Source organism: Ornithorhynchus anatinus, chromosome 14 (genome assembly GCF_004115215.2).
Source record: "Ornithorhynchus anatinus isolate Pmale09 chromosome 14, mOrnAna1.pri.v4, whole genome shotgun sequence".
Taxonomy (NCBI): domain Eukaryota; kingdom Metazoa; phylum Chordata; class Mammalia; order Monotremata; family Ornithorhynchidae; genus Ornithorhynchus; species Ornithorhynchus anatinus.
In genome coordinates, this window is record NC_041741.1 from 3775507 (window position 1) to 3792761 (window position 17255).

At 57.9% G+C, this 17255-nt stretch overlaps 1 protein-coding gene across 1 annotated transcript in view; it reads left to right on the forward strand.

Moving 5' to 3' along the window:
• NID2 (nidogen 2) overlaps window positions 1–17255 on the forward strand; it is a 38001-nt gene that overhangs the window by 13836 nt on the left and 6910 nt on the right. Inside the window, exons 4-15 of the mRNA XM_007663133.3 lie at window positions 325–1016; window positions 4793–4942; window positions 5987–6232; window positions 6375–6575; window positions 7628–7858; window positions 9532–9678; window positions 10486–10614; window positions 11139–11282; window positions 12227–12346; window positions 13165–13380; window positions 15959–16180; window positions 16915–17084. Coding sequence (XP_007661323.2) covers window positions 325–1016; window positions 4793–4942; window positions 5987–6232; window positions 6375–6575; window positions 7628–7858; window positions 9532–9678; window positions 10486–10614; window positions 11139–11282; window positions 12227–12346; window positions 13165–13380; window positions 15959–16180; window positions 16915–17084 — 2668 coding nt within the window. The remainder of the gene's footprint in view (window positions 1–324; window positions 1017–4792; window positions 4943–5986; window positions 6233–6374; window positions 6576–7627; window positions 7859–9531; window positions 9679–10485; window positions 10615–11138; window positions 11283–12226; window positions 12347–13164; window positions 13381–15958; window positions 16181–16914; window positions 17085–17255) is intronic.

Sequence of the window (17255 nt, forward strand, 5' to 3'; positions counted from 1 at the left end):
TGTCCCATGTGGGGCTCACAGTCTCAATCGCCATTTTACAGATGAGGTAACTGAGGCCCAGAGAAGTGAAGTGACTCGCTCAAGGGTCATCAGCAGACACGTGGTGGAGCTGGGTTTGAAACCCATGACCTTCTGATTCCCAGGTCCGTGCTCTATCTACGATGCCATGCTGCTTTTCTACTGGGGGAGATTGAAACCCCCTCATAGGGCAGGGCCCGTGTGTCATTATCTAACCTTCTAGCTGCCCCAGAGCTCATCATCTAGTGAGCACGAGAGGAACGTCACCAGTGGCTGATGCCGTAACTATGCCTCTTTCCGATTCAGAATGAGCAACCTGGGCCTCCCCGGCGTGTGGGCGTTCCATATCGGCAGCTCGTCGCAGCTGGAGAACGTCGTGCCCGCCACCTCCGAGGGGAGCAGCCCGGTCCCTCCGGGCCGCTCTCCCGTCAGCACCTCCTTGGAGCACCGGCGCCCAGAAGACAACCTGGACTACGCCGAGACGTTTTATGACGAGGACGGCGATGCCATCGACTATCCCCCCGCTGGCTCTCTGGAGCCGGAGCTGGACGGCCACGGCCCCACGGGTCCTCCGCCCCCCTCGGATGGCAACCCGCGCAGCGAGTCTAATGGCCAAGAGCTCAGGCCTTCTGGCCCCCCGCTGCCCCAGCCGGGGTCCCCCGGGACGGCTTCTCTTCTCCCCTTGTCTCCTCGGTTAGAAGACGGGCCTCCGGAACGGGGAGCAGGCCCGCCCGCGCCGGGAGAGCGAGTCGACCCTCCTCGACAGACAGGAGAAGAAGGGTCATCTCCATGGGAGGCCCAGCATGGGAGCGGAGTCACCGGGGCTCCACCGTCTTCCTCTGCACCAGCCTACCCCCCTGGCCGGGCAGATGTTCCACTGGCCTTACCTGAGGGAGAGGCGGTCCTTCCCGGATACCCCTTGCCTGGCCAAGCTCCACCATTCAACCATGGGAAGTATGCAGTCGGCGTGGCAGAAGATCTTAATGCCAACACCAAGGGTGAGCAGCTCTCTCTCTCTCTTTCCCTCCCTCTCCCTCTCTTTCTCTCAGGGATATTTGTTAAGCACTTTTTACGTGCCAGGCACTGTACTAAGCACTGGGTTGTTAGTTTGGATGCAGTTCCTGTCCCGCATGGGGCTCACAGTCTTAATCCCCATTGTACAGATGAGGGAACCGAGAGGCACAGAGAAGTGATTTGCCACAGCCACCCAGCAGACAAGTGGCAGAGCCAGGATTAGGACCCAGAGACCCATGCTCTAATCAGTAGACCATGCTGCTTCTCTGCCTCAGGATTTAGCATCTTATGGTCCAAGTCCACGCCATTTGGGGAAAAGTTACCCGAACCAGAGAAAATCAGTCAATTAATCGTATTTATTGAGTGCTGTGCATGCAGGAAGTACTCAATAAATATCACTGATAGATTGAGCCCATGGGAAAAGAAGAGGCTGAACTCAGTCTGTGCTTCTGGGTCAGTGATAAATCGGTTTCACACAGCTGTAGCCTTTGTCTCTTTAGAGACTTACCCCTGGCCTAATCAATCGATCCGTCATATTTACGGAACACTTAATATGTGCAGAGCATTGTACTAAACACTGAGGCTCTATTTATTACTGGCCTCGTAAAAATGGCATCTCCGTACTTCGTTCCCTTCCCCTCAGGCCTCTTCATCGTAAGGCCTCCTCAGCTGACCTCCTTCTGCAACCCAATCCACACATTAACACCGACCTATGCACTGTACCTCCATCTGATCTACCCCGCTGCCAACCCTTGCTCGTGTCCCCTTGCCGTGGGAAAGTACAGTATAATAGAGCCGGTAGACATGATCCCGACCGCAAGGAGTTTATAGTCTACAGTGGGGGCAGTCATGAAAATAAATTAGAGACAGAGAAAATAGAGTAAAATGCTAGGCTCTGAAGTGCTATGAGGTTGGCCTATCGATGTTGAATAGTTGAAACAGAGGGAAGGCAGTTGGGGGAAATAAGGGCGTAGTCAGGGAAGGCCTCTAGAAGAAGGTGTGATTTTAGGAGGGCTTCGAAGATGGGGAGAGCAGTGAACTCCTGGATAGAGCAGTGAACTGCCGGATATGAAGGGGGAGGGAATTCCAGGCCAGAGGGAGGACATGGGCAAGGGGTCGACGGCGGGGTAGATCAGATCGAAGTACAGTGCGCAGGTCGGTGTTACTGTGTGGACTGGGTTGTAGAAAGAGGTCAGCCAGGCAAGCCTTATGAGGAAGAGACCTGAGGGGAAGGGAATGAAGTACTGAGATGCCATTTTTACCAGGCCAGTAATAAACAGAGCCTCAGGGCATCTAGGTTCTCCCATGCCTTGCGGAGGCCTCTCTGCCTCAGAATTGTAATGTCCACTAGACATTTCGGCATCTTTGTAATGATGATGATGGTATTTAAGTGCTTACTACTTGCCAGGAACTGTACTAAGCACTGGAATGGATATGAGTAAATGGGGTTGGACACAGTCCCTGTCCCACGTGGAGCTCATAGTCTTCATCCCCGTTTTCCAGATGAGGTGACCGAGGCCCAGAGAATGAGGTGACTTGCCCAAGGTCACAGCAGACGAGTGGCAGAGTCGGGATTAGAACTCAGGTCCTTCTGACTCTGTGGGAGGGCTAGTGGATGGTGATTTCTTGTCTGCAGGAGCGCTTAGAGATGAATGTGTGTGCCTTCACGCCCACACACACTTCCAGACGCCCCTACACACTACCACATGCACTCACACACATCTGCGTGCCTCCAGACGCGCTCAAATCCTCTGCCCACCAGCACACGTTACGAATAAGGATTTTGCCAGGCCTGTTCTGAGCTGGAAGAAGTTGAGGCACTTGAATTACTATGAAGGAGGCTTGAAGAGAGTAGACTGTGGAGAAGATCAGAAGTTCATAACCCGTCCAATGCTTGAACTGTGATATTTAGCAGCTGCCACATGGCCTCTGACACCGACATTTGGCAGAGACCTGATCCATTTACAAAATGCGACGTTCGCTCAAGAGGCCTCTAGGAATCCTAAACCAAGCCAAACGCTTGTAACTCTGTATGAGAAAATTCACAACCCCGCACCCTCACGCAGTGGGGAGGAGTGACCGCCCCATCATGGCCTTGGGGTTGGGCCCCCTGGCCTCTCTCACCCGGCTCTTGGATCAGACAGTTGCCAGCCAAGTCTGAGGAGACCGTGAGAGTGGGGGGCTTTCAGGCTTGTTTGCTGTTCAATTTCTCCCCCCTCGCCCCTCCTCTCCTTTGCTCCCCCACGTCCTGTGAATGGCTGGAACTCGTATCTCTAGTTTGCACGTAGAAAGATGTATGGAATTTGTGTTTGCACTGTGTGATGGGGATTGTTGGCTTTTCACGGGTCTTTCCAGCCTACTCCCACTGTCACCAGAAACCCCTGTGGAATGGTGGTGCGGGAAGAGACCACAAAAGTGTCCCTCCACCGGGTCCAGTTTCCTCGGGGCCAGTTGCTGGTCTGGGTTCCCTGTGGGTGCTGCAGGGCCTGACTAAATAGAGTTCTTTCTGGAAGGCAGTGGGCAAGTGATCTCTTCTTCCCCCCTACCTCCCCTATGCTCTCAGGCACCTCCCCCCAAACTCTCACTTCCATCAGGAAATGTGAGTTGAGGTGGAGAGTCTCTCCTCTCTGAAGGACTAGCCAAGTTGAGTAAAACCATAACTGCGTGTGCCCTCCTCCAATCCACAAATAGCTCCCCAGTCCCATTTCTTCCAGGTTTTCCCAGCACCAGATCAGGGTTGAGGGGGAGTGTGGGAGTGGATTCTGGCCTGTGGAGAATTGACTTACCTGGGCCCTGGTTGGATTATTGACTGGACTGGAAGAAGTGGCTTTGTTCCTCGGTTGGTGTTGGGACGCAGGTGCCCCTCTTAGCTGGTGATGCGGCGGTCCGGGGGGGCGGGTCTGCGGAGCCGCTCTCTGGATCGGGTGGTCCTGGGGATGGCGGGAAAGTGGATGCCACCATCCCCTCCATCCTTGTGTTTCCTTCACCCCACTCCCTCCCTGATTCCAGGGGCCACTTGGAGTGGACCTTTCCCTCCGTATCCATCAATCAGTGGTACTTATTGAGTGCTTACTGTGTATACTGTGTGTTCTGGAGTACAGCAGAACAGAGTTGGTAGGGTGCGATCCCTGCCTATAGGGAGTTTTCAGTGTGTAGGGGGAGATGGACCACTCAAAACCACCATTTTTGTCCTTCTCTGCTCCCCATTCTTGTCTCCCTCCCAAGATGGGAAAATGCCATTGGGGCTGAGCATTCTACTTTCCTGATACTAAATGAGAGCATCCTTCCCAGGCCCAGAGCCCCCAGTCTGGGAGCACGTGATCCCCAGAGAGCGGGGAGCAGGCGGACTCCTCCCTGCTCCCCCGGAGCGAGGCCGTCGAGTAACTCCGACCTGGCCTCTCTTGTGCTGCGGGTCACCAGCTCTGTCAGAAAGTGAGGTCCGTGTGGGCAGGGAGTGTGTCTCGTGCTTCTCCAAGTGGTTAATGCGGTGCGTTACAATAGATACCACTCCTCCTCCTCCTCCCCCAGTTGCCCCTACCACCTCCTGCACGGGAAGCAGCCAGCCGGCCCAGGGTTGGAATTTCCCTGCGGGGAGGGCGACGGGTGGCTCTCGAGGACAGAGTCCGAGGTTTTGCGTGTTTCCAACACAAGCCGACTTGGCCGAAGCGGGGCCGGCCGCCCGACGGCTTCGGGGACGGGATCGGGCCGTGGCATCGGAGGCGGGGCCGTTGGTTCCAATCCCCGGGTGTTTCCGTCCCAGTGTTCACCTACAGCGCCTCCGGCAGGGAGACCTGTGAACGGAACCACGGCCAGTGCTCACAGTATGCCTTCTGCACCGACTACGCTACCGGCTTCTGCTGCCACTGCCAATCCAAGTACTACGGGGATGGGAAGCATTGTCTGCCAGAAGGTAGGGCCCTCCACATGGAGCTGGGCACAGAGGCTGGGCTCGGGTGACACTTCTAGGGGCTCTTGGGGAACGGGAGTGGGGGAGATTTACGGTGCTGGGAAGAGGGGCGGGGGCGGGGGTGGAATGAAACTCGGTGACACAGAGGCCAACTGGAGAGATCTGCACCCTCAGACTACCGACCTGCCCGTAGCCGCCCCACTCTCGCCAAACGTTGGCCTGCCTAACCTGACCGGCACCCCCCCGGGGGGTACCCGGCTCCAGCTGCCCTCCCATTGGTGGGTGGCTTGTGATTTTTGCTTCTCCTCCATTCCCCTCCCACCCCCTCCTCCTATGTGCTTCTTCCAAGGAGGAAGGGAAAGAGAGCCAGGCTGTGCGGTGGCTTGCCAGCAGTTTGGGAGGGGAGCCGACGGTGGGGATGTGGGGAAGATGAGTTAACCTGGGATTTGGGGGTGTCTCTGCGTTTCATCTGTCCGTCGAGAGCCCAGAGAATCAAGCGCCCGTTGCGGGTGCCACTGTACTAACCCCGGGTTAGTTACCAGAATCAGATTATAGATTGTCCTCCGCTCTCAAATAACTCAGAACCGGAAGGAGATAGTGGATTATGAAATGTCTTAAGTACTTACTGTTGGCCAAGCACTGGAGTTGATTGAGAATGCTTCAGTCGTGACCCAGGCAGGGCTCATTGTTTAAGAAGCACGGAGAGCAGGAATCTGATGCACTTGAGATGAGGGAATTGAGGCACAGGGAGGTTGAGAGACATGTCCAAGGTCTCACAGCAGGCCAGTGGTGGAGTCGGAATTAGAACTCAGTCCCGTGATCTTTCCATCAGGCCACGCTGCCTCAGCGGATGTGCATTGAATATCGAAATGGGTCATAGAGAAGCCTGGGGCAGGAAACACCTGGGCTCTGTTCACCTTCCGGCCTCCCACCCTGAGACCGATGCTGAGGGGTAGATGTGGGGGCTTTGACCACACTCGATCTGGCCAGCCTCAAGCCTGGCCCATCCTCAGATATTCCCGCTGTCCCTCCCCGCTCCCCTTCCAGGAATGCCTCACCGGGTCAACGGGAAAGTGAGTGGCCAACTCGGCGTGGGCCAGGCGTCCGTGGCCTTCGACGACGTGGACCTGCACGCCTACATCGTGGGGAACGACGGGCGGGCCTACACCGCCATCAGCCACATCCCCGAGCCCGCCGCCCCTGCCCTCTTGCCGCTGGTGCCCATCGGCGGTCTATTCGGCTGGCTCTTCGCTCTGGAGAAACCGGGCTACCAGAACGGCTTCCGCATCGCAGGTGAGACGCGTGGGCGGCTGTGGCCCCGGGACGGTCAGAACAGCCCAAAATGGGGAGGAGAGTGGCCGTCTCTCGGCCAACTGGGCCGGGTCTGTCTCCATCCCTTTCTCCATGGATCTCTGTCCCTCGTCTTCCCTCCCAGGAGCCGAATTCACTCACGAGATGGAGGTGTCCTTCCACCCGGGAGAAGAGCAGGTCCACATCACTCAGACGGCCGAGGGTCTGGACCCGGAGAACTACCTCACAGTCAGGACGATGATCCGCGGCCGGGTCCCGGCCGTTCCGGAGAATTCCACCCTCCATATGGGCCCCTATGAGGAGCTCTACCGCTACCACAGCTCGGGTACGGTCGGCCCCTCGAGGAGCCCTCCCCACCCCGGGCTCAGAAAGCGGGGAGGGACAGGCAGGCCCTCTTTGAGGGTCTGGGATCGATGTGGCGGGGAGAGATCTGGGGACGCTGTTCTGAGGACCAGTAGGGATCAGTGGAGGAGGACAGAGCTCGGCCGATTCTCGCTGACCATTTCCCGAGGCCCAGCGACGGCCTGGGTCGATGTTCAAGGGAAGAAGTTGGTCTTTCTGAAGGCCTCCCTCTGGAAAGAGATTAGGAGGTGCCAATGTGCAGGAAGCATGTCTTCGGCTATTTCTGTATGACCCGTTGTGAGAGGAGCAGGGGAGGCCCCGATCATTGAAATCCACGGGTACCCGGGAACCCTCTGGTCCGCCGAAGCTCCTCCCTCTTCCCCCAGCAGCCTTCGCACCCACCATTAACAGCGGTGCAATGCACTGTGCTGATGTTTTTGTCCCTTTTCTGGCCCGTCCTCCAGGCCGCTAGAGAGAGAAGGCAGAGTGGGGTCTTTGGAATAGCCACAAACTGGGCAGCCCGACTCCCCGGCCCGCAGAATCTGTGATATTCCCTGCCCCTGAGAGGGCAATCTTTAGAGAGAGGCTCCTCCTCCTTGGAGGCCTAAGTGCTTAGTGGTTGGCTCTCTTCTGTCCCCATTTCTTCTCCTCCTCAGCCCTCCCAACCTTGGGGACACCCCCCCCCACTCCCCGCAAGCCCCATGCAGTTGTCTCTCTCTCCCCCCTCCTTCCCCTGCCCCCCAGAGGGCCAGCTGCCACTGGCATCATTCAGGACGGGATGCAGTTTGTGGGGACTCCAAGAGATCCCGACTCCGCCACTTGTCTACTGTGTGACCTCGGTCAAGCCACCTCACTTCTCTGGGCTTCAGTTACCTCCTCTGTAAAGTGGGGATTAAGAATGTGAGCCCCAAATAGTCTAGGGTCTGTGTCCACCCTGATGAAATTCTATCTGCCCCAGCATTGAAAACAATGCCCGCCACATAGTAGGTGCTTACTGTGTACCATAATCCTCATTTTTATTATTATCATCTGCAGGCGTGACCTCCACCGCTTCCCGAGAGTACACTCTAGTGTCGGGCGGGGTCGAACGGACGCTGTCGTACCGGGTCCGGCAGAACTTTACGTACCTGGCCTGTGGTCCCGCTGGCCCCAGCAGGGCGGTACCCGCCAGCCAGCAGCTCAGGGTGGACCGCGTCTTCGCTCTGTACAGCGCCGGGGAGAGGGTGCTGAGGTTCGCCGTCACCAGCCACGTGGGGCCCATAGAAGGTGAGCTCTCTGCTTCAGCTTCCTCCCTTCCCCTCCTTTCCCTTCTCCCCCTTTCCTGCCCCTCTTCTTCCTCCCCTGTCATTCATTCATTCATTCAGTCGTGTTTATTGAGCACTTATATTGTACAGAGCACTGTACTAAGAGCTTGGAAAGTACAATTTGGCAACAGAGACAATCCCTACCCAACAACAACAACACCTCCTTCCTATAAAATCCGGCCGTGGGCGGGGGGCCGCTCCGTTTCCGCTTCAACCCTGGAGGAAGGTGACGGCACTCGGGGGAGACGTACTTATCCCCCCGACCGCATCAGGCTTGGCCAAAAAAAGAGCCCAGGGTGGGACTGGGACAACTTCCTGCCCCGCTCAGTGGGGGTCTGGAAACGCTGGTTGGCTGGAGGGTCCCTACCCTGCTCGGACTGAAAGGAGAGGGGCGGGGGTAGGGGGTGGGAAGTCGAGGGGCTCACATTTATTCCCTCCAGAGGGAGGGGTTTCGGGGTTGGGGACTGGAATTCTCTACACCAGCACCCTGTAAAGCAAAATGCCCACCCTGCTCACTTAGCGGTAGGAAATTGAAGACCTCTTGAGGGGCTGGGGTGGTATGCGTGCGTGCGTACGTGTACCCGTGTGTGTCCATCTGTCCTTCTCCCAACCCTCTGTCTTTTTCCTGGGGGAGTTGTTTTCTAATAGGAATGCCTGTAAAACAACACAGCTGTCTGCCCTTCACGTGGAAGCTTCATTGTTTCCTGAGGCTTGGAACAAAGCAGCGTGTCTTTCCTCTTCAGGAATCCAGGATAAATAGCCGCTCGCTGACTCCCTCTCCGCCTCCCTCCCCTCTTCCTTCTTCTGCCCTCCGGGACCCCAGAGCAGCCCTGTGGATGGCAGGGGCCATGAAGAGGGCTCTCGGGGTTCTCCCTAATCCTCCCCAAGCCTCCCGAAAGGCCCGTTTACTCAGGCATCCGGTGGAGTTTATTGAGCACCCGCTGTGCGCCGAGCACTGTACCGAGCGCCCGGGAAGGATACAGTGGAGTATAAATTGAGCGGGGCCCACAGACTGAAAATAAGGGTCGGGGACAGGAAGCGGACTCACGAGGAAAGGTTGAAGGGATAAAAAGAGAGCAAAAAGATCAAGACACCAAGAACAATGAGAGCTGATGTTTGTTCTGGAAAAGCTCTTAGAGGGTAGGGGTGCGTAGAATATGTGGCGGTCCCTTCTGCACGGAAATAGTGGTGATGGTATTTGCTGAGTGCCTAAAGAGTACATTCCACTGAGCACTTATGAAAGGACAGCAGAAGCAAGGCACGCATTCCCAACCTCCAAGGAGCTTCCACTCAGTCGATCATACTTATTGAGCCTTACTGTGTGCAGAGCACTGCACTGAGCCCCCGGAGAGTGCAATATTACAGACACATTCCTTATCTACAACAAGCTTATGGTCTAGAGGAGACTTGAACAAGGAGCTTATCTTAATCGGGTTCGGGTCATTCGGCTGTATATACGGAGCACTTATTGTGTGCCGAGCACTGCGCTAAGAGTTTGGGAGAGTACAATATAAAAATAGACACATTCCCTGCCCTCTTGCTCTTGCGCCTCGATCTTTATCTTATCCCGACGTCAATCCCTTGCCCGGCCCTGGGTCGCAGCACGTTTGTTTTTTTTTCCCTCTGCCGATTTAGGAGATGCTGACGCGTTGACGGTGAACCCCTGCTCCGACGGCACCCACACGTGTCACGGCTCGGCCCGGTGCCTGGCGGGAGCGGCGGGCCCGGCCTACACTTGCGAATGCACCGCCGGCTTCCAGGGAGACGGGCGCCACTGCGAGGGTAGGGGCCGATGCCAGCCAGGCAGGGTTACTGACTGATCCAGAAGCAGCCTGGTGTAGTGGGTAGAGCCCGGGCTTGGGACTCAGAAGGTCATCGGTTCTATTCACGGCTCTGCCACTTTGCTGGGTGATCTTGGGCAAGTCACTTCACTTCTCTGGGCCTCAATTCCCTCATCTTTAAAATGGGGATTGAGACCGTGAGCCCCATGTGGGACAGGGACCGGGTCCAACCTGATTTGCCGCTACCCAGGTGGGGGCTTCAGCCTCTCTTGGAGCTTTCACGGTGGCCCAGGAGTTGCTTCAAGGAGAGTTTCACGCGTGCAAGATTTGCAGGGAGAGTTTCTGAGCTGTACGCGGTTGCTCCAAGATCCCCCAGACACCTTTAATGGACTGCGTTCTGGGCCTGGCTACCTACTCCTTACAAGGGCTCCACACAGATTTCCGCCACATGAATACGTGCGACCATTCCACCCAACAGCTACAGTCCAAGTCCTCTTTGTCCTTCAAAGCTGAATTTCCATTTGTTTTTTTTCCCCTGCTAAACAAGGTGGACGCTATCATTAGGATGCTATTTGGAAGGAGAGAAAACACCCCCTTAAAACTTTTGCCGGTGTGAGCTGATTTTTTTTTTTTTCATTTAGTTCAGTTTGGAGTGATCTCTAGTCAGAGCGGGCAGAGAGACGTGGCCAGCCGCTGTTCCCTGCCTGCTTGGCCCGGCCCGGCTGGGGGTTGGCGGGAGGGCATGAGGGGGATGACGGTCTGCCCTTAGCCGCCGTCATCGTGACCTCTATCTGTGCTTCCTCCCCAGATGTGGACGAGTGTGCTACGGGCTCCCACCACTGCGGCCCCAACTCCCACTGCATCAACTCGCCGGGCAGCTACCGGTGCCTGTGCCACGGCGGGTCCCAGCTCGCCCCTGACGGGCGTACCTGTGTTCGTAAGTGTGGGCTTCAGGGCAATCCTGCCCGGCATCAGAATGGGGCACAGCCATGGGCCGAGCTCCGTACCCAGTGATTTCCTTAATTGGCTGCCTTTGAAACTCAACTAGAAGGGTGAGCTGCCACCCCTTACACCCCTTGGTCTCCGGACTCTCCCCGGTGGAGCCGCGTTACCAGGTTTAGGATCCGCTAATGGGTTTCCGCAGCTACAGACACTGGTTCGGAATGCCCTATAAGGAAATAAAAAGCATTACCGAACTCACTACTCACCGATGAGCCCCCACAATGATAAATAACAAAATCTTTAAGGTGCTCTCACGTCAGTGACCTCCTTTTATCCCAGTGTCTCTGTGAGGGAGAGAGAGAGAGGTGGTTGTTATTCTCCCCATTTTACAGAGGAGGGAAGTGAAGCCGAGGAATGGGGAGTGACTCGCCCAAGGGGGCACCTGGGTGGGCAGAGCGCTGTGCCGGGCACCCTTGCTGCCTCAAGGAGGCTGAGCCTGTTTTGCCTCTCCCTCCTCAGTTGTTTCCCCTCCCTCCGACCCCTGCGAAGATGGCAGCCACAACTGCGGCCCCCCGGACCGTGCCCGCTGCGTCAGTCACGGGGGAGGCTCCTTCAGCTGCGAGTGTCTCCCCGGCTACGTCAGCGACGGCCCGGACTGTGCCGGTGAGCGACCCCGCCTCTCTGACTCCCCAGGCTGGACTGGAAGCTCTCCAAAGGCAGGGGTCGTGTCTGCCAACTTGACGACACTGCCCAAGTGCGCAGTACAGCGCTCTGCAATCAGTCAATCAATCACTCATATTTATTGAGTGCTGACTGTGTGCAGAGCACCGTAGTAAGTGCCTGGGAGAGTACACTATAACAGACACATTCCCTGCCCCCGGTGAGCCTACAGATTAGAGGGGGAGAGAGACATTAAATAAATAAACGACAGATACGTACCAAAGTGCTGTGGGGCTGGGGAAAGCCGGGGCGGGGAGGTGGAATAAAGAGAGCAGGTCAGGGTGATGAAGAAAAGGTTAAGGGGGCTTAGTCAGGGAAGTCCTCTTGGAGGAGATGTGCCTTCGGTAAGACTTTGAAGGTCGGGGGAGCGATAGTCTGTAGGATACGAAGAGGTGGGATGTGGGCAAGAGGTTGGCGGTGAGATAGATGAGATCGAGGTGCAGTGAGTAGTTTGGCAGGTACAGCGAGTAGGTTGGCACACGGTCACATGGTAGGCACTGTCGATTGACAGGATAGATGCTGTCGATTGACCGACTGCCCTCACCCGCCCACGTGGGTTCACCCCAGAGAGACCGGGGATCTGAACTCTCCTTGGGACTCTCGGGCCGAGAGCAGAGGGCGTGCGGTGTGTCTGGAAGGAGAACGCAAGGTGGCCGTTCCTCCGTGCCACCGCCCCTGGGAATTCTGAAGGGTCCAACTCTGAAAGGCCCAGCCCCCACCCCGGAGGAGCTCCCAATCTCACCGGGGAGGCAGGCAGATAGACACACACGTTATTTCCCAGTGGTGGGATCAGGAGGAAGAACCAAGCTGTGACAGATTGCGTCTCTTGGTGAAGTGGCCCTTTACTTCCCTGTCTCTCCTCTCCCCTCCCCGGCCGGCCCCCGCAGATGTGGACGAGTGCGCGGAAGGCCGATGTCACCACGCAGCCGCCTGCCACAACTCCCCGGGCTCCTTCACCTGCCACTGCCAAGCCGGCTACCGAGGGGACGGCTTCCAGTGTGTACCCGGTAAGCCTTCGGGGCTTGGGGCGTTGGTGCCCTCTGCCCGCCCTCCGCGTTGCAGATCCCGAGCCTACCCCGGCTCTGGCCGCGGGGTCCGGCTTCTGGGTTTAGCTCCGGCCTTTCTCTCCTCCTCGGGTCTTTCCTCCTCCCACGCCCGCCCCTTGGTCAACCCTCTGCTCCCTCTTCCGCCCCGGGGTGGGAGGAGGGATGAAACGTCCTCCTCGGGACAGTAGTAATGGTGTTTGTCGAGTGCTCCGTCTTTGGGCGCGGTGCACCGGGCTGAGAGTCAGAAATTTATCCAGTGACAGCGAAGGGCCAGGCCCTCCCCCTCTGGGGTGTAATTTTCCCATGACATACACGCTGCATGACGTCCAGCACGGTGACCGGGGCGGTGCCCGCCACTGAACGCAGACACGCAAGGTGGCTGGGCCCGAGAGGCCGCTGCCCAGAAACGGGGCCGGTTCTCCTTGATTCGACAGAGGGAGGAGCAGGGTGCCAGTTCCCCCTTGTCACTCCCCTGTGGGCACTGCCGCCATCCCCCCGGGGAGGGGACCGGTCTCCACCTGGGGAACTGCTTTCGTTTTCCCCGCGGGGCCGGGCCTCGATGTAGGGATCGTGGGCCCCGCAGAACGCCGAGGGTCGGCTGAGCGGAGCCTGGGGACGCGAAGGGCATCGGGCTGGCGGCAGTCCCGAGCCGAGAGGGCCGGAGCCTCTCCGGTACCTGCTCCCGAGTGGGTGGGGGGGCGTCTGCCGGGAAGACCCAGCTTGGTCTGACCCTCTCCTTCTCCCCTACCTCTCACCCTGGGGCCGGTTCTCTCCGGAAGACCCCGTCCCCGGTCTGAAGCTGTGCGAATACCAGCGACGCTATTCCCAGGCCGAGCCGGACTTCCACATCCCGCAGTGCGACGAGCAAGGAGACTTCCGGCCTGTGCAGTGCCACGGCAGCACCGGCTACTGCTGGTGCGTGGACCAGAACGGCCTGGAGATCGGCGGCACCCGGACCCCCCCGGGGGCCTCCCCGCCCCGCTGCGCCACTCCAGGTCAGCTTTCCGTTTTTTAATTTAGTGAGCACCGTAGCCTAGTCGAAAGAGCCCGGGCTAGGGAGGCAGAAAGACATAGGTTCTAATACCAGCACCGCCAAGGGTCTGCTGTGCGACCTTGGGTGAGTCACTTTACTTTTCTGGGTCTTATCTATAAAACGAGGTTTAAGACTGTGAGCCTCATGTTCAACCCGATTAGCTTGTATCGACCCCAGAGCTTAGTACGGTGTCGGGTGCATAGTAAGCGCTTAACAAATACTATTAAAATCTTATTAATACTACTATTAATAATAATTATGGTATCTGTTAAGCACTTACTATGTGACAAACACTGTACCAGGCAGTGGGGTAGACACAAGGGAATCAGATTGGACACAACTGAGCTAAATGCTCAGTTCAGTGCTCTGCACCCATCAAATATACGTGATTAAGGACGGAGAGCAGGTACCTTCTCCGCCATTTGGTTAGTAGTGAAACTGAGGCCCAGAGAGGTGAAATGCCTTTCCCAAAGTCACACAGCAAGCCAGTGGAAGATCCTCCGTTCTCCTTTATTCCTGCCATCCAGCCGGGTGAGTTTTGTAGCTGGGTTGTGTCCTCTCTCCCCGGGAATCATTCGGCATTTTAAAGAGGAAGATCGTGGCCTCTGGTTTCAGGGGTGCCTCCTTCCGGGAAACCGGAGACTTGAGCTCGACGAAACTTCGATTCCGACAGGGGACGCCGGATCGCTCAGATTAACCAGCACTTTAGCGGCGGGTTTTCCAGCCCGCCCGCCCAGCTGGTCTGTCTCTGGAGCGGCCCGCGGATCTGCCCCGCGCCAGCTCTCCCTTCCTCACGAGATCCGAGTCCTCCCCGGACGGGTTTAACCGTGGATCTCGTGAGGTGGTGAGCTCGGGCACGGGGGAAGGGAGGTGTTATTGAAAGGTTAAGAATGCAGCAGAGGACAAGTACACGGGAAGCAAATATCTCCCTTGGCAATATTGAGAGCATACAGCACCCCTCACCTCCCCACCCTGGGTGGATGGGCAGAGGCAGAGTGGCAGTGGCGGAGAGGAGGGGAGGTAGGCCCAGCGTTCCCTCCGTGCCCACGTTGGTCGTGCGGGGAGAGGAGAGGTAGGTTATGGTGGGGTAGCGGTGGTGAGCAGAGGGGCGCTCAGTGAGGGCAGCACACTGTATGTCCGGCAGTATATATATACTGCCTCCTTCCCTGCCCACGAGGAGCTGACGCTCTGATGGGGAAGACCGAGAGAAAGGCACTTACAGAGTAGTCAGGCTACGTGTCGGAATGTAGAACGGAATTTGATGTCAGCTGAGGATGGGCAACGGTAAGACTGCACGTGGTAGAGTTAGCTGGCTGGGTCGGGTGACGTGGAAACACTTCCCCGAGTTGGAGGAAGTGGGTGCGCACCAGGGCTTTGGCCATGGGGAGGGCTGGGGTCGATGGCGCCGGAGCGGGAGGGAGGGAGACGGAGTGGGGACGATGATGAGGAGGAGGAGACGGGGGAGGAATCGGGTGCTGCCGGGGTGGCATGAGGGGAGGAGGCGAATCTGGGGAGCCCCGAGATGTAGGGTGGCAGGCAGCGGGTGAGACGGAGCCCCGCTGGGATGCATTTGGACGACTGCTGAAGGCTTTAGCTCTCCCTAACGGACCAGGCCCCACCGGGGACGAGGCTCCAGGTCAGGAGATGGTCCAGTCCAAATCGTCCCCAAAAATTGAGTGGTGGGCTCCCCGTCCCCATCTCACTGAGAAAACCTCCTCCGGGAAGGCTCCCGGGCGGCCGCACCAGAAGGTAGAATTCTTCTCCCGACCTCTGGAGAGCCGAGGGCCCCCAGGGAGGTTCTGGGGTGGGAGCGGGGGTCAGGGCGACCTGACCACGCTCGGACCGTGACGGGCACAGATGGCCCGGGCACAGCCCCTCCCTGGGGCCACAGGCCCCCTCCTCATAAGCAAGGCAAAGGAAGGTTAAGATTGCCTGGAGATTTTTGTCTCCTGAGGCCCTCGTTGCCTAGAAGCTAGATTGGGAGCTCCCTGGTGCTTGTCAGATGCCTCTGGTCATTCTTAGTCACTAACTTATTCAAGCAGCACGGCCTAGGGGATAGAAACTGGGCCTGGGAGTTAGAAAGGTCGTGGGATCTAATCCAGCTCCGCCACTTGTCTGCTATGTGACATTGTGCAAGTCGCCTCACTTCTCCGGGCCTCAGTTCCCTCACCTATCAAATGGGGATCGAGACCGTGAGCCCCACGCGGGCCAGGGACCGGGTCTGACCCGATTTGCTCGTATCCACCCCAGCACGTCGTACAGTGACTGGCGCGAAGAAAGGACTGAACAGATACCACAATTATTACTATTGTTATTGTTCAGTCATATTCATTGAGCACTTACTGTGCAGAGCACTGTCCTAAGCGCTCGGGAGAGCACATTAGAAGAGTAAACGGACACATTCCCTGCCCCTTGCCCCTCCTCAAGCCGGGGACCCGTGAGGACCCGCGTCCGAGCTCGCCGCGGCGGGCCGGTCGGGCTCGAAGCCCCCCCGGCCCGGCCCCTGCCCCGACCGGGTCTCTCCCTCTCCCCCGGAGCAGAGCCCACGCAGAGGCCGCAGACGTTCTGCGAGCGATGGCGGCAGAATCTCCTGGAGCATTATGGCGGACGGCCCCGGGAAGACCAGTACGTGCCCCAGTGTGACCAGCTGGGCGAGTTCCGCCCGCTGCAGTGCCACGGCAACAGTGACCACTGCTGGTGTGTGGGCCGTGACGGCAGGGAGCTCGAGGGGACCCGGTCCCGCCCGGGCGTCCCGCCGCCGTGTAAGTACTCGTTCGTTCCCTCGGATTGATTGAGCGCCCGCTGCGGGCCGAGCACTGTACTAAGCGCTGGGGAGAGTAAGATCCGACAGTGTAACAGATGCATCCCCGTCCCCCGTCCCCAACAAGCTTCTCCGGGGAGGATGGCAGCCTGAGCTGTTTCCGTGGGAACGGGAGGAGTCCGAGGAACGGGGGGATCCCCAGACTAAGGGTCCACGGCCAGTCGATTTGAGGGAGGAGGGTCCGGTGGCAGATGGAACGGGCCAGGAGCGGCCAGGTGCCGGGGCTTACGGGTTAGGTGTTTTGGGCCGGCGTTCCCGGAGCTACCCAGAGACAAACGTGACCGGTCTGTCTGCCATCTGGTTTAGTTGGGGGGCCATCTGGAGCTGATGGAGCCACGGGGGCCCCCCTCTATCTCCCCTCCCCCAGCTCCGTGAGATCAGGAGAGGACGAGGGAGCCTTTGCCGGTGACCGTCCTGCCCTTTCTCCCTCTCCTTTCATTGTTCTGGAGGAAGTTTTCCTGGTCTTCCTCCTCCTGAGCCATTGGCAGCGATTGACATAATTGATCCCTGCTTCAAAGGAAAGGATCCCCAAGAGTTAAGCGTTCTTCAAGAGGACATATGGGGCCCATTTGTGTGTGTGTATGTGTGTGTGTGTTTGTGTGTGGGGGCGGGGGATACACAGCCCCAGGAGCCAGTAGACTGTGGGAAACCCGGGCCTTGTCTCTCTGTTGGCAGGTTTGCCCAGCGTGGCCCCGCCCACCGCCCAGCCTTCACCGCGTCCTGACGTGAACCCCCCGGCCACGGGCACCTTTCTCCTTTACGCCCAGGGGCAGCAGATCGGCTACTTACCTTTGAATGGCACCCGGCTTCAGAAGGACTCGGCAAAGACCCTGCTGTCCTTGCATGTAAAGTATCTCACTGGGGAAGGGCCGTGCCCCCCAATCCCATCCCACCCCATCCAGCCGGTCCTTGGCCTTCATTCGTAGCGTGAGGTGTCCTTCTCCTTTGGGCAAGCCACTTTACCTCCCCCTAGGCCTTGGTTTGGGTAGGATGGGGATAAAAAAAATACCTATGTC